We start from the raw sequence: 21,817 nt of genomic DNA, 5'->3' as shown, positions 1-21,817 counted from the left end.
AACATTTAGTCATTTAGCAGAGGCTTACATGTCTATTAACATTTAGTCATTTAGCAGAGGCTTACATGTCTATTAACATTTAGTCATTTAGCAGAGGCTTACATGTCTATTAACATTTAGTCATTTAGCAGAGGCTTACATTTCTATTAACATTTAGTCATTTAGCAGAGGCTTACATGTCTATTAACATTTAGTCATTTAGCAGAGGCTTACATTTCTATTAACATTTAGTCATTTAGCAGAGAGACTTACATTTCTATTAACATTTAGTCATTTAGCAGAGAGACTTACATTTCTATTAACATTTAGTCATTTAGCAGAGAGACTTACATTTCTATTAACATTTAGTCATTTAGCAGAGAGACTTACATTTCTATTAACATTTAGTCATTTAGCAGAGAGACTTACATTTCTATTAACATTTAGTCATTTAGCAGAGAGACTTACTTTTCTATTAACATTTAGTCATTTAGCAGAGAGACTTACATTTATATTAACATTTAGTCATTTAGCAGAGAGACTTACATTTATATTAACATTTAGTCATTTAGCAGAGAGACTTACATTTCTATTAACATTTAGTCATTTAGCAGAGAGACTTACATTTCTATTAACATTTAGTCATTTAGCAGAGAGACTTACATTTATATTAACATTTAGTCATTTAGCAGAGAGACTTACATTTATATTAACATTTAGTCATTTAGCAGAGAGACTTACATTTATATTAACATTTAGTCATTTAGCAGAGAGACTTACATTTATATTAAGACAGCCAGGTGGGACAACATCACAGGCATGTGTCAAGTTTTATAGATGTCTTATTTTGGGGGGGGGTCGAGGTGTGGACGAGGAACACTATAGCATGCTTGTTAAAAAACACCATACGTGGCTAGGTTGGTCCAGCAGTCCAAGCCTCCAGAACACACATACTGCTGCAGCCAGAGGAGGCTGGTGGGAGGAGCTGTAGGAGGACGGGCTCATTGTAATGGCTGGAATGACATAAATGGAACCGTATCAAACATATGGAAACCACATGTTTGACTCCGTTCCAGCCATTACAATGAGCCCGTCCTCCTGCAGCTCCTTCCACCAGCCTCCTCTAACTTCTCTCTTGCTATCCTATCCAATAAACAACAAAAGTATAATTCTTCATATAATTAATTTGATAGCCTGACTGTAATACATGTTGTTATATCAGGTAAACAAACCCCTCTCTCCCCCCAGCTCGTCTGAACCAGCGGCCCTCTCCATCGGAGGCGTCGTCCCAGAGACCAGAGCACCCCGGGGGGCCTGTGCCCCGCCCCAGCGATCTCCCCTACCTCATAGTGGGTGTGGTCCTGGGGGCCCTCGTCTTCATCATTGTAGCCTTCATCCCCTTCTGCCTGTGGAGATCCTGGGCCAAACAGAGTTAGTAGTGATGATGGTGATGGGAGGGCAGTGGTAGTAGTTGTTGGATTAATTACGACTTTGGGCTGGATTCAATCCGTATTGCGGAAGATCAGCGTCAAAATGTAAAGATCATTTCCGATTGAGCCGACATATGCAGCGTTAACTGTGAATGCGGTCTCCACGACCACTGGAACATCACCTTTAGTTGTCAATTGAGCTATAAAGCGGCTCTTCAGCGCTACAGATTGAATAGAGCCCTCAGTTGTCCATCTGAATTGACCAATCCACAATTTTGAATTGACTAGTAATTCACAATTCCCTCAATTCTTCCCTCATATCCACATTCTTGTCGTGTGTCAGTCTTGTCCATATCTAACAACAGTGATTGTGTTTTCTCCCCTCCAGAGCAAACATCAGACCTGTGTTTCCCAGCCGTGGTGCACCCTGTCTCCTCATGCCAGTATACCATGGTGCCTCTGCAGGGCCTGGCTCTGGTTGGCCACTGCCCGCTGGACCCCCATTTGCCCCCACCACACGCAATCTACCCCCCTAACAGAGAGTGTACGCCCAATGGGAAACACCATTACCCCACACACCGTCTGCCAGGACAACGCCAGGTGAGTTCCATCAACGTTGGGAGGTTATCAAGGTCGTGTCTTGTGGATCTCTGTTGGAGCGTATTAGCACCTTATTCATTTGTTTTTCATGTGTAACAGAAGTCTAACAGATGTCTCTTGTTCCTATTGCAGGAGGATGTGGAGTATGATATGGAGTGTGGCACACTGCTAGGACAGACCATGTCAAACGGACACGTGCCAGTCTACCACTACTCTAACAGGTAGGTACAGCACTGTTCTTACATATCCTCAATTTGTCAGTCATCCAGACAGTTTTTCAGTCCATCTGTTTATTTTAATTGTATTTATTTTACCTTTATTTAACTAGGCAAATCAGTTTAGAACAAATTCTTATTTACAATGACGGCCTACCAAAAGTCAAAAGGCCTCCTGCTGGGTTTACATGTGTATATACACTGCTCAAAAAAATAAAGGGAACACTTAAACAACACAATGTAACTCCAAGTCAATCACACTTCTGTGAAATCAAACTGTCCACTTAGGAAGCAACACTGATTGACAATAAATTTCACATGCTGTTGTGCAAATGGAATAGACAACAGGTGGAAATTATAGGCAATTAGCAAGACACCCCCAATAAAGGAGTGGTTCTGCAGGTGGTGACCACAGACCACTTCTCAGTTCCTATGATTCCTGGCTGATGTTTTGGTCACTTTTGAATGCTGGCGGTGCTTTCACTCTAGTGGTAGCATGAGACGGAGTCTACAACCCACACAAGTGGCTCAGGTAGTGCAGCTCATCCAGGATGGCACATCAATGCGAGCTGTGGCAAGAAGGTTTGCTGTGTCTGTCAGCGTAGTGTCCAGAGCATGGAGGCGCTACCAGGAGACAGGCCAGTACATCAGGAGACGTGGAGGAGGCCGTAGGAGGGCAACAACCCAGCAGCAGGACCGCTACCTCCGCCTTTGTGCAAGGAGGAGCAGGAGGAGCACTGCCAGAGCCCTGCAAAATGACCTCCAGCAGGCCACAAATGTGCATGTGTCTGCTCAAACGGTCAGAAACAGACTCCATGAGGGTGGTATGAGGGCCCGACGTCCACAGGTGGGGTTTGTGCTTACAGCCCAACACCGTGCAGGACATTTGGCATTTGCCAGAGAACACCAAGATTGGCAAATTCGCCACTGGCGCCCTGTTCTCTTCACAGATGAAAGCAGGTTCACACTGAGCACATGTGACAGACGTGACAGAGTCTGGAGACGCCGTGGAGAACGTTCTGCTGCCTGCAACATCCTCCAGCATGACCGGTTTGGCGGTGGGTCAGTCATGGTGTGGGGTGGCATTTCTTTGGAGGGCCGCACAGCCCTCCATGTGCTCGCCAGAGGTAGCCTGACTGCCATTAGGTACCGAGATGAGATCCTCAGACCCCTTGTGAGACCATTTGCTGGTGCGGTTGGCCCTGGGTTCCTCCTAATGCAAGACAATGCTAGACCTCATGTGGCTGGAGTGTGTCAGCAGTTCCTGCAAGAGGAAGGCATTGATGCTATGGACTGGCCCGCTCGTTCACCAGACCTGAATCCAATTGAGCACATCTGGGACATCATGTCTCGCTCCATCCACCAACGCCACGTTGCACCACAGACTGTCCAGGAGTTGGCGGATGCTTTAGTCCAGGTCTGGGAGGAGATCCCTCAGGAGACCATCCGCCACCTCATCAGGAGCATGCCCAGGCGTTGTAGGGAGGTCATACAGGCACGTGGAGGCCACACACACTACTGAGCCTCATTTTGACTTGTTTTAAGGACATTACATCAAAGTTGGATCAGCCTGTAGTGTGGTTTTCCACTTTAATTTTGAGTGTGACTCCAAATCCAGACCTCCATGGGTTGATAAAGGGATCACTAAAATAACACATCCTACATCTGAATTAATGAAATAATCTTACTAAATACTTTTTTCTTTACATAGTTGAATGTGCTGACAACAAAATCACACAAAAATAATCAATGGAAATCCAATTTATTTTTTTGAGCAGTGTATAATCATTCTCACCCAAACATCTCTCTCCCTCTCAGTGAACCTGGAGACGGAGGGGACTGCTGTCTGCCCGATGACTCCACCCTCCAGCTCCTCAACACCTCTGAACAGCCAATCAGCACTCAGGACCTGACGGGCAATGCCCATTTTTACAATGGGGACATCATACGGGAGAATGACATCAATCTAGGTACGTGTCTGTTCTCACACTACTTTAACGGTAGGAAAACTTATGCATTCACCTCACTTTAGCTATGAATGTGTGTATGCCCACTGCAGATGTCAAATAACCATGTATTTTCTTCACCTCTCTGTCTGTGTAGACCTTCTACCCTGCTCTCCCTCTCCTCTGTTATCACTGGAGGAGAAGTCCACATCAACAGCTACAACGCCAGAATCCCAAGATGCACTTCCACTCCAGAGCGAAACGGAGACGTCAGACTCAACAGATGCTTGAAAAACACTCAGAAAAACATCAAACAAAAAAGTCTTTATTTTTGTATCACAGATATTTATATATTTATGCTTTTGTACATAAACATTGTTTTGTTATGCTGTATATAAGGATATGTTCATATTGAAAAATACATTTTTCTGTGATGTTGTAACCCTGCTCTGTGATGGTATATTCATGTCTGCATACCTTGAGGAAGGAGGGGGAGTATCTGAGATGTGATTCCAATCCTGGTGCTGATTTAAGTCAGGCAGCACATTCTGTTGAAGGTTTCATCTGACTGGCATGCCACTGTTTCTCTGACTAGGCACCAGCAGCACATCTACCAGTCTGCTGTAAGTCATTCCCTGTAGAACTCCTATGTTCCCCTTGTTTCCAACTCAAACAGACATCTGGTTATTATACGATCCTGATAGTCGCATGTCAGAAAAACAAAAAAAGACCAATGGACAGGGTTCTGCTGGTCAGTAGAGGAACAGAGAGCAAGCTTTTTGAGGGGCACTACCTCAATATGTTCCACTGAAAATGCATTTTATACACCCCCCTCATGTATCAATCGGTTTTGACCCTGTGTTGTAAATACTCCCTGTTCTGTTCAGTGTTGTCATAATGGTACAAGTGTCCGCCGTTTCATATAGAAATAACAGAAATATGAATTTTTCATCAAAAGTATTAAATGTATGCAACTTAAAATCATTCTGCCTTCAGTAGTTTAGAGTACAAAGAGATATATTGTATAGTTATTTATTTTTAGGAGCCTGATTTTTGTTTTTAATCACTGAATGGGAAAGATTCTGGAAGTTTTGTTACCTAGCCACACACAAGCCGATTTAAATTTAGAATTAAATGACAGTCTGTTTCTGCTGGTCACTACTCCAAATGACTGTGCCTTGTGAGGGGGATCTTTGACAGGTGCGTCAGTATTATCCTTCCCTCACACATTGGTGCATCAGTATTAGCCTTCCCTGTGAGGCATCGGAGATCAAAATGAAGGAGTTCCTGAATCTGTAATCCATCTTTGTGAGTAGCTGTTGTCATGGTTACACAGGCTGGAGCACTATTGCGTGTAAATAAAGCTTGTAATGAAATCACCTTTGTTTTCGCGTTTAATTTTTAACCCTGTTAAATGTTTGCGTTTGTAGGGAATTGAAATAAAGCAGGTGTAATCGCAAAAATGCTTGCTTTGATTTGTCCCTCACTCAGCTGAAGGCACATACAGTACTGTTCAAGGGAAACCAGTGATATCTGGAGGGCATCCTGTTTCTGAAACAAACCAAGTTTAACAAATAAATAAAGGTTAATAAATCAACTTTATTTATTTACAGATACATACATATTATACTAACAATTGTCATAAGAAAGATATTTACAAAATAGCTCTACACAAATGGGTTCTGTACAGCCACCATGATTTTAAGTTACTAGTTAGAATGTTGTGCAATGTTAATGTCACAGTCAATGAAAGTACAAAACTCTTCATAGCATGTTACAAGCAGATATGTGACGACGTTTAGAAGCTTTATTTCCCCCATCGTAGATGTATAGGAGGGGAATGCTCAGTGAAATGCTATGACTTCAGTAACTCCGGCATCCGATGCCAAGGTATCAATTTGACAGACAGTCAAAGTAGAAAACACTTGAATGTGAGAGTAGGTTGACTAACCATGAATAATAACATGATACCAACCAAGTGAGCTAACATACAGAACCGATCAGCAGCCCTCCTGTCAATTCAATTGGCCATGACATTTCTCCACGTAATTCAATTGAACACATTTCTCACTGAAATGGAATGGAAACAGAACATTCCTGACTAACACGTTGTCCCCTCAAGTCCCCTCACCTACACGGCAGAGCTCCCATCATGCCCCAGGATATGGCTGATGTTGTGGGCGGGGCGGTTGGGCTGTTTGCCCGAGTCTGCAGAGGAAGTGTTGGAGAGAGACAACAGGGGGGACATGGGCATGGCAGAACCATCAGGCTGCATTGCTGTGGCGATCTCTGGGAACAGCGAGGTGAGGCTGAAGTTGGACAGGTGTGGGGTAATGCCAGAGGAGTTGCTGATGGGCATAGGGGGCATGTCTGAGAGTAGGGGGAAGCTGGCCTGGGCGAACCCTACGGGGCGCGGGGGAGACAGGATGGAGCCGAAGCGGTTGTTGAGGGGGGCAGAGCTGCTCTTGTCGGTGCCGGGGCTGGTGAACATCTGGTTGGAGAAGTACTGGAGGGGTATGTCGCTGGGGTGGGCGGCAGAGGGGTAGGAGGGGTAGAAGGAGGGTAAGGTGTTCTGGGGCTCTACGGGTAGCAGGGCCGAGGGGCGGGAGGAGTTGGGCTGGCTGACAGGAGGGATAAAGGTAGAGTTGGTGTTGATAGGAGGAGGGGGATTCATCCCTCCTTCCGGGATGAAGGGGAAGCCAAAGTTCTGGGCCAGGTGTTGGTCAGGCACAAGGTTGTTGTCCCCAGCAACCTGGGCATTGTCTGCCATAAAGCGGACGATACTGCTGCGCCGCGCCTCACCCCCTGACTGTGGTCGACCCAGCAGGTGGACGTCAGGCTCAAAGGGGTTCCCAGGTCTCAGGCTGCCTGACCGTGGTCGCTCCCCAGGCCTCAGCTTCCCGCTCTGGGACTCCTGGGTGATGTGGCGGGAGCGCTGGCTGACTGAGGTGGGGGGTCTGGAGGGGGCAGGGGAGCGGCCTGGCTCGGAGCTGCTGTGGGGGGTAGGAGGGTGGGGGAGGCCTGCACGTACCCCTGGGTGGGCACCCATGTTCCCACTACCCTGAGGGATGTGGCCCTTGTTGCCCTCCCCAAGCCTCATAGCTGAGGCCTTCTGTGTGGGAGGAACACTGGGGCTGGATGCTTTAGCCTGCATGTCCCCTGCAGAGCTGCCAGGCACACAGCCGTACTCCATACTGACCGGAGGACAGCACTGGACTGCCCTCTGGTGGTTGGTCTGCTCCAGGAGACTCTGCATGAAGCTCTGTTGACACCCCTCCTGGTCCAGAGGAAGCCCTGGAGCACCAATATGCACCCCCTGTGCCCCAGGATGGGGTCCACTGTACCCACCACGGGGTCGCCCATCCCCTGGAGGCCCCGGTCCCATTCGGAAACCCCCCTGCTGCCCCTGAGGGCCTCTCTGAGAGGAAGGACCTGATTTAGGCGTCATGTCCCCGCCACGGGACACCTGGACCTCGAAGCCCCCCAGTTGATGCCCGCCTCCAGCACCGCTCAGCGTTTTAAACGGAGGACACTCAGAAATCCTCTGGACGTCTGCAGAACCAGGGTGGTCTGGGGGCAGCCTGCTCTGAGGGTTATGTGCGACGTTGCCCTTCACTCTGGATGTGTCCAGGTAGCCCCGTAGGTCTGGTTGCTCCTGTGTAGTACTGCGGGTGGCCTGGAGATGGAGCCCCATGCGCTGCTGTTGCTCACCAGTGGATGAGCTCTTCCCAATGAGAGCCTCTGCTGAGTAGCTGGAGACACGGTGGCGCTCCTGGCGCGAGGGGGCACAGCCCAGGTCGGAGGGCCGAGAGGCAGGGTTGCTGGGCTGGGAAGTCAGTTGCTGCTCCAGGTTCCTAGAGCTCATCAACCTCTGCATGGTACTGTGGTCCTGACCAGACTGAAGGGAGGGGACAGGAGATAATACATTATTTGATATTATAAACTGGGTGGTTTGAGCCCTGAATGCTGATTGGCTGACAGCTGTGGTATATCAGACCGTATACCATGGGTATGACAAAACATGTATTTTTACTGCTCTAATTACATTGGTAACCAGTTTATAATATCAATAAGGCACCTCGGGGGTTTGTGGTATATGGCCAATATACCACAGCTAAGGGCTGTGTCCAGGCACTCCGCAATGCGTCGTGCATAAAAACAGCCCTTAGCCGTGGTATATTGGCCATATACCACACCTCAGGCTTTATTGCTTAATTTAGATAACACATGAAATACAAAAACATGCTTTATCATGCATATGCATACAATTTATCACCCCATTTTACTACTATAGAATAGCAAGAGTACGTACTCAAAGTAAACGTAATCCTATCATTTTATGGCTATCATTCAAGACAGCCTCAGTAGTTCCTGTACCTTGAGGTGTTCCTGCTGGGCCAGGTGGCTGCTGTGGTGAGCTCTGGGTCCTGCTGGTCCTGGCTGGCCCTCACAGCTCTTCTCCTGGTGCCGTGACCCAAAGTGCTGCTGCTGTTGTTGCTGCTGCTGCTGCTGCTGCTGCTGCTGCTGCTGGATCTGTTGCTGCTGGAGGTGCTGGTGTCTGGAGTGGGAGCTCTGCTGTTGAGGGTGTTGTTGATGATGTTGCTGTGACTGGGCTTGTTGTTGGTGTTGCTGTTGGTGCTGCTGTTGATGAGACTGTTGATGTTGTGACTGTTGTTGGTGCTGTTGGTGTGTTTGCTGTTGGTGCTGTTGTTGAGACTGTTGTTGGTGTTGTTGATGATGCTGCTGAACTCCAGTCTTCTCCAGGTGGTGTTGTTTCTGTTGCAGGCCCACAGGAGGGCCACCATGACCCCCTCCAACCAGCACCCGCTTCTTCTGGACGTGCTGCTCCTGCTGCAGCGCCCTCTGGTGGAGGCTGTGGAGCTGTGCGGGGTCAGGCTGGGTCAGGTGGTGCTGGAGCTGGTATAGGTGGTGCCTCTGGTGATCCTGTTGCTGCTGCTTCAGGTAGGGGTTCCCCCCGAGGTGTTGGCCCAGCTGGGGTGCACCATGCTGGGGGTGGCCCTGAGGCAGGTGGAGCACACCTGGTTGGTTGTGTTCCTGTACGGGCAGCTGGGGGGTGCAGTGGCTCTCGGTGGGTCTGAGCACCGTACTCATGAAGGTATTGCCTGAGAACAGGGTGCCAACTCCATCAGGGTTGATCCTGGTCATGATGGATGAGGTAGGGGGTAGTTGGGGTACCATCATCTGACTGTGGTCCAGGGGTTTGACCTCCATGCAGCCCACGTTGGAGGCCGATGGGCAGGCCTTATGTCGCTTGTTACTGCTGGACAGCATCACATCGTCCTGGGCTGGCCGCTTGGACACGTCCTTGATGTGTCGTGGCTCACCCACCCCCACCTGGGGCCTCATCTGGGCACTCTTAAGTGGAGTGTACTCGTTCAGCTGGACTGAGCCCGAGCAGGGAGGAAGGCCAGGGGTGGAGGGCTGGGAGACATGGGCTGAGTTCCCTGCAGGGGATGGGACTGAGCCCTGCTGCCCAGCCAGACTGGGGGAGCCTGGGTAGGCCTGCTGCTGACGGGAGCTGGGCCGGATTAGGTTGTTGACACTGAGGGTGCTGGCAGTACCAGACTGGGCCTGGCTCTGGGTTTGGGACTGGGAGTAGGAGAGGTTCTGTGGATGTCTGGCTCCGCTGGGTCCACTGCCTGCTACCTCTCCAGCCTGGCCCCTGACAGACACCTGTGATGGGGGTTTAGCCGCTGGAGTCTCCATCTGTTTGGTGAGCTTCGTCTGTTGTCCAGCCCCCCTCTCTTTGCTGCTGGAGGCTTGCTGGGACTTGGGGTTGGGTTCCCATGCAGGCGTTGGGGTGTTTGTGGAGCCGGTGGGGTTGTCCACGGTGCAGCCCACCACCCTCCTCCCAGGAATGTCCTGCTCCAACATAGCCAGGATATCAGCCTGCTCTGTGGTAAAAGTAAACGGTCCAAAATGACTCGGCGAGGAACTGACACTGTGGCCAGTAGGAAGCATGGACGCCACAGAGAAGCCCATTCCGCCACCTGCTCCACCAGACATGGGTGAGTCAGTCTGTCTGCTGGGAGCCTGAGGCTGATCCGGGGCCTCGTTGTCTAGTGTGTACACCTGCTGTGGGAGAGTGGAGTCCTTTCTAGAGGACGCTGCATTACTCCTCACACTACCCTTCTCCATCGCTGCGCTGGGGTGGCCTTCTGTCTGAGGCTCCTTCTCCCTGCCTGACACCGCTGTCACCATCAGCTCAGCACGATGGGATGGTTTGGGGGTGGAAGTGGGCATGGTCATTTGCTGGTTCGAGGGTCTATTACAGGTGACCCGCTTCCTGTATTCTGATGGCATGGTCATGGGGACTGTTACAGAGGGTGAAGAGAAAGACAGTGCACCGGAGCAGGGGGTTGGAGTGGAGGGGACCGAGGGAAAAGCCACAGGCTGGGACTGGGTCTGGGTTGTAGGCTGAGGCTCCTGGCTGTTGGCTGGCTTGGTCTGACCCGTTGATGAGGTGAGCTGAGCAGACTGGAGAGACACCATTGGTGTACTTTCTATTAAGCTTACAGTGCTGACTGAGGGACGACATGCTGCTGACGACGTCACACCCGTAGATGTGGATCTAGTCTCTGTGGAAAAGGCACTAGTCAGCATAGATCTGCTCTGTCTAGAACTGCCATTGGTGGCAGCTAATCTAGCTTGCACAGTGTTGACAGTAGTAGTGACAGGCTGTCTGTTCTGTGTGAATATAGGTCTAAGGTGAGTGGAGCTGTCACTAGGGGCGACAGCAGGTTGTTTACTCTGGGAAGAAACAATAGCACTGACTGTAGGCATATCTGCTGCACACGTGATAGTGGTGACTGCAGATAGACTCACAACACTAGTGATAATGAGTTGACTCTGTGTGGAGCTGATACCGACTGTTGATGTACACGGAGTGACACTTGTGGCATTTGCCACAGAGGTTCTACTCTGTGTTGTGAATGCACTGGAGACAGTTGGCCCACTATGTGTAGCAGCATTGACACTACCATCTTTAGGTGTGGACTGTGAAGAGCCAACACTACTCACAGGTCTGCTCTGTGTGGAAGCCTCAATACTACTAACAGTGGGAGTGTTCACTGTGGTGCTGACAGGGCCAGGCTTTGGCTGTATTGTCCCAGCAGCAGAAGATGGGATTCCCTGAGCCACAGTGGCCTCTTGTTCCTGACGGTCCCCTGTTACAGCCACTGGCTTGGCTGCGATGGTGACAGTACGACTAGTCTGTCCCTGTTTAGGCTCCTTCTTCCTAACCAACTTGGTCCTCTTGGTGGTGGCTCTCTTAGCTCTGGGCATTGAAGCTGTGCCAGGCTGCCTCCGCGAGGCCTTCCCTGTACCCACCACCAGACCTGTTCTGGGTGGAATCACACTGGGGATCGAGATCTGACTGACAGGGGAACTGTGTGAAGCTGCTGAAACCGTGACAGAAGGTGGCTGTTGTGGCACTATAGAGTAGGATGGTGGGGCAAGGGTCAGCTGGACGTTACTCTGGGTGGAGATGCATGGCGGCATGCCCTGTGAGATGCTCTGGTTGAGACTGCTGAGGGCTCCCAGGGTGTGCAGAGCCACGTTGGTGGTGGGCTCCTCAACGGTGGTGGGCTGGATCAGCTGGAGACTGTTCTGGCCACCTTGAGAGCCATACTTGTCCGAGGTCTTCATGGGCTGCAGGGAAAACACCTGGCCATTCACAGTGATGGTCTGAGGGGTCGGGGGAACCGGGGGGGCCTGAGTTTGAGGGACAGGACGGGGTAGAATGTGGACCAACTGTTTACCCCCAAATATCTGTTGCCCAGTGGTGGAAGTTGGGCAGCTCGTTGCGACAATCTGATTGGGCATGACAGGTGGTGTAGTGGGCACCATGCCAACCTGAGGGTTCTGAGGAGGAGCAGGTGGAGGCTGATTGGAGGCCTGGATGATGACGATGTGCTGGCAAGGTGTCTGATTGGTTAAGTCCTCCCTGACAACCGACTGGGCTGAGCAGGGATTGGTCTGCTGTAGGATGACAACATTCGGGTTGTTAGTGTTCTGAGGAGCCGTTACCCCAGCAACCGTTGTCCCTGCAGGGTTTACTTGCAATACTTGCATGGTCTGGAGGAGGGGCATCACAGATGCCTGGGGGTGGGGCTGGTTCATCAGGGCAGTCTGTGGATGGGAGGGGACTGTTGCCTGTTGTAGTACAGCAGGTTGAGGTTGTGACATCATAGCTGAGTGGGCTACCACAGCAGGCTGGGGCATTATGGCTGACTGAGGGAGGATGGCACACTGTGGTTTGGGGGCCATGACAGGCTGAGGCTGGTGCTGGGCAAGGATAGCTGGCCGTAGCTGGGTTGTCCTCTGTATGGAGGGCTGGGCTTGGATATGGGCAGTGATGGGTGCCTGGGGCTGTATGGGTACCTGTGGCCTCATTTGAATATGAATGGGCTGAACTGATGGTTTAGTGCCCATGGGGCATACAGACACCTGCTGCCCAGTGGCGCTAGTCTCCTGTGTGGAGAGAGACGGGCAGACAGGTTGCACTGTGTTCCCAGCCAGCTGTAGGGTAGTCCAGGTGGTCTGTGTGCTCCCTGCTGCACTGGCCCTAAGGAGGGTTGAGCTGCTGGGGATAGTCGTATAGCTCAGAGTCCTGCTGGCAGCGTTCTGGGTGCTTATAACCTGGGGAAGGGCTGTAAGGCTGGGGACAGGCTGGAGAGGGAGTTGGGTGGCCAGACTGGCTGCGACGGTGAGACTAGGGGCTGGGGTGGCAGGCTGGGGCTGCTGTGGCAAGGCGGTGGTGACAGTCGGTAGAGGGCAGAGACCCTGTAGGGTAAAGTAGGACACAGAGGGCGGCAGTTTTGGGGCTGAAGGTGCCTCTGCTACACGCTGTTCCACCAGCCTGATGCCAGGTATAGACACTGTAGGGGCAAGGGTTGCCCCAGGGAGGAGCGGAGGGGCAGAGGAAGAGACACTGACGTGCTTAAGAACCCTGTTCACCCTTACCCCTGCTGTAATGTCACAAGATGACTGAACAATCACAGCCTCAGCATGTTGCTTCCCCTGATCGGAGGCTGGACTAGGTTCCTTTCCTGTTGGGCGTATCACATTCCCATTGGAGTAGACAATAATTCTTTTGGGGAGCTGGTGAGTGGGTGTTACTTTGGCAACCTTTGCACAGCGCAACTTGCCCTTCCAGTGGACAGTGGGGTCATCCAGGAAGTTGATTTCGTGGGCTTTTAGCAGCTCAATGTAATGGCCGCTCTCCTTCCGCAGCTCCTCCAGCTGATGCCGCAGCCGCCGGATCTCCTCAGCTGCAGAAATAGGAGACAACAAGGATTAGTTGTCATCAACACAGGACTCTCAAACGTTCAGACACGTACACACAAACACTGTCAAATGCAAGCAAACACATAGGAAAACACTCAAAGGAATTAAATACTTCTGCACTGTCAAAACATACCTGTAAATGTCACAAACTCTCATCTCACCTTGTACTAGGTCTCCTCCCTTGAGAAGCATGGCGTCATTTTGTTTCTGCAGCTCAATTATGTAACGGTAGGCCTGGTCCAGGATCATGTTCTTACTCTAAAGACAGACAGTGAGGATGTCAGCATGGGATTTACATGTATACAAACACAAGTCAAAACAGATGGCAGGATATCAACAGGAGCTTCACAGACAAGACCAACTGAGACCAACTAATAGCTTCAGATCAAAGGATAAATACTACACCTTTAAAAGCAAACCAAGCCTGTAAGTTCTATGGTTTGGTCCAAAAACACACTAAGGTGTGTGTGTGTGTGTGTGTGACTATGGGTTAGGCCTACCTGCTTCAGTGCCTGGGAACAGGGTAGAAGGTCCCCAATACGGTTAATTCCAGCGTTGATCTTCTCTTTTCGCTGTCTCTCAACTAAAGGACAAAAACAATACCTTAACGAGTCATTCCCACAAAATCCTGAGAAACAACAGAAAAACACTAAAACATCTCACCTGCATTGTGAGATTCCTTGTTTTTTTTCTTCCTGCAAGAGAAAATGTATAAAGAGGTTAGCTAATGTTGTGTGTCTGAAAACGATACCCATATCAATGCAGAAGACTGCATGCTTTTCTGTGGTAAAGCGCTGACAATACATACGCCAAGGGATCCTTCCCACAGTAACAATGGTCAGAAGGATCTGCGTTTTGTCCTTACCGTGGTTTATGGCCAGGAGTCTGGTTCTCTGTCATCTCTGGCATCCTGGCCTACTGTACTGCCTGGTCACCACGCTCGCAGGCCAAACATTAAATCCCTTCCCTGGCCGACCTGCAACCCAAACAGTCATAAGAGACCAATGAGTGAGGAGGTATGATGACTAAACAATAGAAAAAACGTTGATTACAAATAAGTAACGGATCATAATTGACAAGACTGTTGAGCAACAACAAAACTTCCAAATTCAAGTAGCCTCATGTTGTGCTGCCTTTACTCATCACAACAATATGGGACAAGATACGCAGACCTTTGCCAAGGTTCATGTAAACAATGAGCTTAGTCCAACGCTGTGTGAATCGGTTATCCCAGTTAACATTAGCTGAAAATAATGAATAAATATTCCGACAAAATGTTTAGAACTCAATATATTGGGGGCAACGGATAGCGTTCTATTTGAAAACAATTAATGTAGTTAACCCACTAACATCCTCATTTTCAACCTATACTTTCCAAGTAACGTTAGCTACGTAGTAGCTAGGGGGCCGAGAACTACGTAGCTATCTCATTAGCACTGCTATACTGGTGTTGGAGTAGTTTCGCAGAAGATAAACCCTATTTTGGTAGTGAATTTATGCGACAATGACGTAAAACACAGGTTCACACTCACAGTACATGATGGTATAACCATATTGTGCTAGCTAAATAAACAGCCACCCAGCCAGCTAGTTGTTAGCTCGCTAGCTAGATCACTATGTAGTAGCTTGGGTACATGTCAAGCTTGCTAGCTAGACTTGCTGAACAAAAATGCAATCAGAAAACCCCCTGGAAAAATTGGGAAAAATAATAAGCTAGCAAATTACCTGTAGTTTCCCCATTATGGGACTTCGTTCCTGACAAAACTTTGGTTCTCTCTGGTAATAAACTCCACTCACAACCTAACAGGAGAAAGGGGCGTAAGTAAACTGAGACGAACGATCGGGAATCAAGAGATTCGAGCTATGATCCAATCAAAATGTGTACTGGGACTTAGTCATGGATTGTGATTTGAATGATTGACGGATCAAGCAGGATTTATCCATACTGTACACAAATTAAACAGTCAGATGACATTGTTTAATATTGTATTTTTTTTTTATACCATATCGTTCGTATATATATATATATAGATATATTTCACTTCCTACTATAGAGCAAATTGCGCCTCAGGGATAAACATTCTATGCTGAGTCTCCTCTACTTCTCTGCCCGTGCATTGTGAACTATGACGGATATAAAGTCCCTTCGGAAAGTAGTCAGACCCCTTGATTTTTCCACATTTTGTTACGTTACAGCCTTATTCTAAAACTGATTAAATCGCCCCCCCCCCCCAAAAAAAAGAAATTAAAAATCAAGCTACACACAATGACAAAGCGAAAACAGGCTAAGAAATGTTTGCAAATTTATTAAAAATAAACTGAAATACATGTATAAGTATTCAGACCCTTCACTTAGGACTTTGTTGAAGCGATTACAGCATCGCGTATTTTGGGGATAACAATACAAACACCTGTATTTAGGGAGTTTCTCCCATTCTTCTCTGCAGAGCCGCTCAAGCGCTGTCAGGTTGGATGGGGAGCGTTGCTGCACATACATTTTCAGGTCTCTCCAGAGATGTTCGATCGGGTTCAAATCCTGGCCACTCAAGGATATTCTGCAGCTTGTCCCGAAGTCGCTCTTTCTCAGGGTCGTTTTCCTGTTGGAAGGTGAATCTGAGCACTCTGGGGCAGGTTTTCATGAAGGATCTCTGTACATCTTTCCCTCGATCCTGACGATTCTCCCTACCCTGCCGCTGAAAAACATCCCCAACGCATGATGCTGCCATCACCATGCTTCATCGTAGGTATGGTGCCAGGTTTCCTCCAGACGTGATGCTTGGCATTCAGGCCAAAGAGTTCAATCTTGGTTTCATCAGACCAAAGAAGCTTGTTTGTCATGGTCTCAGAGTCCTTCAGGTGCCTTTTGGCAAACTCCAAGCGAGCTGTCATGTGCCTTTTACTGACGAGTAGCTTCCGTCTGGCCACTCTACCATAAAGACCTGATTGGTGGAGCGCTGCATTGATGGTCATCCATCTGGAAGGTTCTCCCATCTCCACAGAGGAGCTCTGTCAGTGACTATTGGGTTCTTGGTCACCTCCCTGACCAAGGCCCTTCTCCCCCAATTGCTCAGGTTGGCCTGGCTGCCAGCTCTTGGAAGAGTCTTGGTGGTTCCAAACTTATTCCATTTAAGAATGATGAGGACACTGTGTTCTTGGGGACCTTCAATGCTGCAAAATGTTGTGCCTTGACACAATCCTGTCTCTGAGCTCTGCAGAAAATTCCTTTGAACTCATGGCTTGGTTTTTGCTCTGACATACACTGTCAGCTGTGGGACCGTATATAGACAGGAGTGTGCCCTTCCAAATCATATCCAATCAATTGAATTTACCACAGGTGGAGAAACATCTCAAGGATGATCAATGGAAACAGGATGCACCTGAGCTCAATTTCGAGTCTCATAGCAAAGGGTCTGAATACTTATGTAAATAAATACGTTTTATCTTTTTTTTTCCTTCCCTAAATTCACAAGGAAATTCTAAAAACCTGTTTTCGCTTCGTCATTATGGAGTATTATGTGTAGATTGCTGAGGATTTTTTTTATTTAATCCATTTTAGAATAAAGCTGTAAAGGTCAAGGGATCTGAATACTTTAAGGTACTACTGTATGATTGTAAACTATGATTGATATACACACATTACCGTTTACGGTCTGATCTACATCATGAAATAGAAATAATGAACCCACAATGCAAATAGCATTTATTTTATTTAGAGGTTAAAAAGTCTTACAATATAGAGCTCCAGAAAAGATCATTTTCAAAAGGAGAAAACAAAACATGCTTTTACTACAGTGGAGAGGGCAGTATTCTCCCAGCATGCAGTGGAGCAGGTTTCTCCTGGGCTTCAGGTTCTGTTGTAAGGGGCCCTACAGACAGTGGAAACTACCAAACCAACATACAACCTTCCCACAATGGTCATGAATGAAGCGCACAAAAAGGTTACAGATACATGTGGAAAGATCTAGTTGGCTGGGTTCCTACTAAAGGGGCCAATAAAGGTTAGCCTCAGTACCAGACAGTACTCCAGCTAACTATAAAGTGCCAATCTAAACAGAAGCATCCACAACAATCTCACTCATGCACTTCACCTAGGCTGAGAGAACTCCATCTTAGCCAGTCAATTGAACTGCTCTAGTCCTTAAACAGAGACCCGCCTCCTGTTCCTGAACTGCCAAGTACTCAAGCAACCCCTGCTTGACGTCTTGTTCATTGTCACATCTTTGTACTTCGACAAAAACATCAACATCGTAATAAACCAGTTATTTCCTGTGATCTCATACACCTTTGCCCATCTCACACCCTGATCTCTCTGAAGGTTTCCTGGACTCTCTCACAGCATCTGTGGCAAGCCCAGGAGAAGTCCTGAGCCAATCAGCATCAATATATATATATAACGAAAAGAGCTGAAAAGAAAAAGATCTAAAAGGGGGGATTAAATAGATGGGTTGAGAAACAAAACCATTCAGAAACAAAGAGTGGAATCCACTCCCTCAAATCTCCCCACAACTTGAAACCGTTCATCCTTCCTCATGCCCGCTCTGTGGGGCGCTCCGTTCCCCCTTTGGACTGGCATCAGAGCTTTGACGTCAATAGGGGGCATTGCATCACAGCGCAAGGCTCACAATTTGCATATTGCTAGAAGAAACAGTAAGTCTCATCCACCAGTAAAAACTCTTCCCATAAGTCCCTGGGCTCAGGTGACAAGGGGATGAGTTCAGTGTTCCAAACGGGTCACCATTACGACGAGAAGCATCACTCCATGGTTGCCAGTTGGACTTCCTTTGTCAACGATAGTCTCTTACTGTAAAAGATTTTCCCTATTCAGTTCTATCGGGGTTTTTAATACAAACCGCATTTAAAACAACTCAAACAGTATGATTTGCAAACACAGAAACCCCCCACCATATCTAAACTGTCTTAAGTCAGCAGCTTTTCTGAGCACTTTTGGATTCTGAATCCTTTATTTTGTTTTCAAATTTCTAAATAAAGAAAAATAGTAAAAATAAAATGCTAAATGTGTTTGTTTTGTTGCAAAATAAAAATGCAGCCATGTTTTGTTTTTTAAACTTTGAATTTGTTTTTTTCTCTTTTTAACGTCCTTTGAAGAAAGTGGTGAATGTGTCAACCCATGGGCATCTGTCACAGTTCTGTTTCTTGGGAGGCGGGGCACGACCATGCTCTTTCCAGAGGCTACTCTGCCTTCTGCAGATCTCCCCCAGGGGGCGCACAAGGGCTGCGCAGGCTCTTCTGAAGCACGTGGGCATCTGCCGGTTCTATCCTCTTGTAGTAGTTCTTTTTCGTCTCAATGATCTCAAAGCCAAACTTCTGGTAGAAGTCGATTGCAGACTCGTTGCTGATCTGCACATGACTGTCAGGAGGAAGGAAGGAAGCGTGTGAATTAGAGGTCAGGGATGAACGGATGTGTGGGTGACATTTTCAACTGAACACTGAGGGTGCATCTCAAAAGGTTGCCTCCTTGATATGCACTGATGTGAAAACATAGGACTGGTGAGAGCTAAGCAAGATGGTGTATGCCCATACCAGGCATTTTTTGTCCAGATCTTTCACATCAATGCACATCGACACAAGGAGAGAAAGCCCTAAAAAAAATATTGAGATTATAAACTTACAGGTAAATGTTGTCAAAAGTGCCATCCTTCTCACAGATGTTTAACACATGGTTCAGCATCTTCGTTCCTGGTTACAATAAAAGACAGAAGACTAGGAGTTTGACAATATGCAATACACACAGGTTATCATGACCTGATACTGTGTAAACAGTGTAAGAGGATACAAGGAAATATGGTGTGACGCTGGCTATTGCTGGTGTATGAAACCAAGAAAAGATTGAGCCGTACCTATGCCTAATCTGCGGTAGGGCGCTAGGCAGCCCAGTGTCATGATGTACAGTCTCTTCTGGTTCTGAGAGTGGTCCACTCTGCAGCACACTGCCCCCACCGCAATGTCATTGAAGTACGCTGCAAACACAGGGGTCAGAGGGCAGGCGTATTACATCAGTGCCATGCTGCAGTTTTTCCTCATACTACACCATTAGTTCATTACCAAAACAAGTGCATCAATATCAGACAACATAAGACTATGTGGTTGAGCAAGCCTGTCTCATCTTACCTAGCTTGGCGAGCTCTCCCACTTCGAGCACGTCCTTGTAGAATTTGTCATTGTAGCTGACGGGGAAGATGACCTGGTTGAGGCGTTTCAACTGTTTAATGTTGTGGGGCGTAACATCCCCCAGCTCGATCCGGCTACTGGAACAAGAGCAGAACGGTCAACCAGCTTGGGACACAGGTGGGGGTGGACTCCAAGCAACAAAGAAAGATAATGTGGCGCTCCTATCCAGAGTGAATCCTACACAGGTGCGTAGTACGTACCCATACACTGGCCTATGTAGACAACTCATTAACTATGTTGATAAACTTTGAGATGTCTAACAGTTTGCTTGAGGACATGGTCCTGTCTGTGCTTTGACCACTTCTAGGGAGCAGACAGGGAAGCCAGTTTTCTGCCACTGTGAGCCATCTGGACCAGCCCAGATGCACTGACAGCTGCCGCCTCCCATCCCAAAAGGCCAACACGCATACGCCACAACGCCAGACACGCAGACAAAATCTGCCCCCTAACGCAAAAACATACATTCAATGGCGGGCTGGATGACATGTTAGTTGCAACTAGAAGCAATCTTTATGCATGTATACACACTTTCCTGTGTGCATTGATCATTTAAGATTAGTCAAGATGCATATGCAAATGTCAATCTCTGCGACCAAGAGTTTCTTTTCGTGTCTTAACTGTTTGCCTCAAATTGACCTCCCCCGTGGAGCGCACAGAGGTATTTATAGGGCGGCTCCTTATGTTAAAACCTCTAGGCAGACAACAGCTGCTGCTCACGTGTTCGCCAGCAGTCAGAATAGAGCGGCAGCAGAGATCAGGCAACATTGCAGATATTCAAACCTAAGACATCTGCTCTGCAAATTAAAAAACCCAAGACACCACGTCATGAGACCCCATTGGACTTTGCAGACAAGATGGTGTCGTGTTAGCAAAACTTGTTAAGTAAATAAGTAAACTTCAACCTGAAAAACTGTGGTTTGATTGTTTCAACATTGAATCTACACATCAGTCTTTTTTGATCCACTGATGCCATTCCTGTTGACACTTTAAAAATGGAGCTAGAAATGCCTGAAGTAGTTGGCTACATACAGTAGTAAACATTTGCTACATTGTGTCATTCCCCCATAAAGATCCTATTAAATTCCTAATTCTAACCATTCCACTTATACTAGCTAGCTGTGTGTTACTTACATGAGTAAGAGATGCAGAATGTACCTAGTGTTTCCCAAGCAGCAGTGAGGGAACTGATATTTTGTAAACTTGACAGATAATTGCACAAGATGAACAAAGCACCTAGTTTTATGGTTGACGCTTATGCCCCAAACAGTACAGTCGAATCATTGAGTTACTGAATCAATTAGCCAAGTTAGTTAGCGAATCAACGCTGCCCTGCTTCACAGAAACCAGTGATACTAGTTAAACATACTTCAAATAAACTGCTGACAAACGTGAACATTATGCTAACGTTAGGTAGTGTGACCACAAATAGAAGGAGCATTGGTGGAGTGACAGTTATCATGTGTTCCATGTTGAAGTTAGCTAGCTAGCGTTAGCTACCTAGCCGCGTGGTTCACTAGTTAAGTAAAGTAGTTAGCTAGTTAGTTGAACAAGGTTGGAGTTGAGAGTGGCTTAAAGTAGCCTAGTAGTAATTATCTATAGCTAGCGTCAAAGTAAGACATCGAATTTCAGGTTAGCTAATTAGCTACACGTCACGAACTAACAGGCAGGTTACGAACTTGTCCGACTTTTGTTCAAACATGGTTAATTTGATGGGTAATGCAGGCACTACTAGCCACACTTAACAGGTTAACGATGCTATTTGCTAACTAGCTAACTAGCCAATGACAAACGGTGGTTAGCGAAACGAAAATCACTGTAGTGCCATCATTGGCAGATTATTTTACCCCTAACCGCGCAAAGGGCTTAGCTAGCAGCAGCATTGCAACCACCTCCCCGCCTGTAGAAAAAAAAATAAAAAAAAAAAGAGACAAGAAAAAAAACTTTACTCGTGATAAGAACATAGACATGTCTCTAAATTGCTTTACTCACCCTTTCATTATAAACGACTGTTATCCCTTAAATTCAATGTGACTAAAGTTCTGAGTAGTTTACGGTTCGGTTGGGGGAATTTTGACAGAGTTGGGGTTGCCTCCCGTTGTACCCTCCACATGTGTTGCTAGCTGTTAGCTTAGCTACCGCACTCCTCCAC

The 21,817-nt window shown here is 47.6% G+C and overlaps 3 protein-coding genes across 4 annotated transcripts in view; 1 reads left to right on the top strand and 2 right to left on the bottom strand.

Annotated features, from left to right (window-relative positions):
• The window catches only part of boc (BOC cell adhesion associated, oncogene regulated), a 110,652-nt gene extending 105,103 nt beyond the window's left edge, over positions 1-5,549 (top strand). Inside the window, exons 13-17 of the mRNA XM_045702660.2 lie at positions 1,228-1,410; positions 1,798-2,009; positions 2,142-2,230; positions 4,043-4,194; positions 4,328-5,549. Of these exons, the coding sequence (XP_045558616.1) occupies positions 1,228-1,410; positions 1,798-2,009; positions 2,142-2,230; positions 4,043-4,194; positions 4,328-4,461 (770 nt within the window). The 3' untranslated portion in view covers positions 4,462-5,549. The remainder of the gene's footprint in view (positions 1-1,227; positions 1,411-1,797; positions 2,010-2,141; positions 2,231-4,042; positions 4,195-4,327) is intronic.
• Positions 5,550-5,749: 200 nt separating this feature from the next.
• Positions 5,750-15,313, bottom strand: usf3 (upstream transcription factor family member 3). The gene is made up of 7 exons (XM_014159351.3): positions 15,205-15,313; positions 14,345-14,455; positions 14,143-14,174; positions 13,980-14,062; positions 13,641-13,737; positions 8,548-13,463; positions 5,750-8,068 (listed from the first exon to the last, which is right to left on the bottom strand). The coding sequence occupies exons 2-7, from the start codon at positions 14,386-14,388 to the stop codon at positions 6,302-6,304; spliced, it is 6,939 nt and encodes a 2,312-aa protein (XP_014014826.3). The 5' UTR covers positions 14,389-14,455; positions 15,205-15,313; the 3' UTR covers positions 5,750-6,301.
• Positions 15,314-18,299: 2,986 nt separating this feature from the next.
• Positions 18,300-21,817, bottom strand: naa50 (N-alpha-acetyltransferase 50, NatE catalytic subunit). 2 transcript variants are annotated; one of them, XM_014159355.3, is made up of 5 exons: positions 21,658-21,817; positions 19,609-19,745; positions 19,338-19,457; positions 19,110-19,176; positions 18,300-18,847 (listed from the first exon to the last, which is right to left on the bottom strand). In XM_014159355.3, the coding sequence occupies exons 1-5, from the start codon at positions 21,663-21,665 to the stop codon at positions 18,670-18,672; spliced, it is 510 nt and encodes a 169-aa protein (XP_014014830.2). In that variant the 5' UTR covers positions 21,666-21,817; the 3' UTR covers positions 18,300-18,669. The 2 variants fall into 2 exon arrangements, with proteins under 2 accessions (XP_014014830.2, XP_014014831.2); XM_014159356.3 differs by having other exon boundaries at positions 19,609-19,742; positions 21,658-21,815.

Source organism: Salmo salar, chromosome 19 (genome assembly GCF_965601325.2).
Source record: "Salmo salar chromosome 19, fSalSal1, whole genome shotgun sequence".
NCBI classification, from domain to species: domain Eukaryota; kingdom Metazoa; phylum Chordata; class Actinopteri; order Salmoniformes; family Salmonidae; genus Salmo; species Salmo salar.
Note: the sequence above shows the minus strand (reverse complement) of the source record. Positions and strands in the feature narration are given on the sequence as shown.

Coding starts and splice junctions, on each gene's coding strand:
- usf3 (XM_014159351.3), bottom strand. CDS start 14,388: ATGCCAGAGATGACAGAGAACCAGACTCCTGGCCATAAACCACG. Junction 14,063..14,142: donor CAAGGAATCTCACAATGCAG/GTGAGATGTTTT, acceptor TTTGTCCTTTAG/TTGAGAGACAGCGAAAAGAG. Junction 13,464..13,640: donor GGGAGGAGACCTAGTACAAG/GTGAGATGAGAG, acceptor CTATTTCTGCAG/CTGAGGAGATCCGGCGGCTG.
- naa50 (XM_014159355.3), bottom strand. Junction 19,177..19,337: donor CTACCGCAGATTAGGCATAG/GTACGGCTCAAT, acceptor TATTGTAACCAG/GAACGAAGATGCTGAACCAT. Junction 18,848..19,109: donor ACTTTTGACAACATTTACCT/GTAAGTTTATAA, acceptor TCCTCCTGACAG/TCATGTGCAGATCAGCAACG.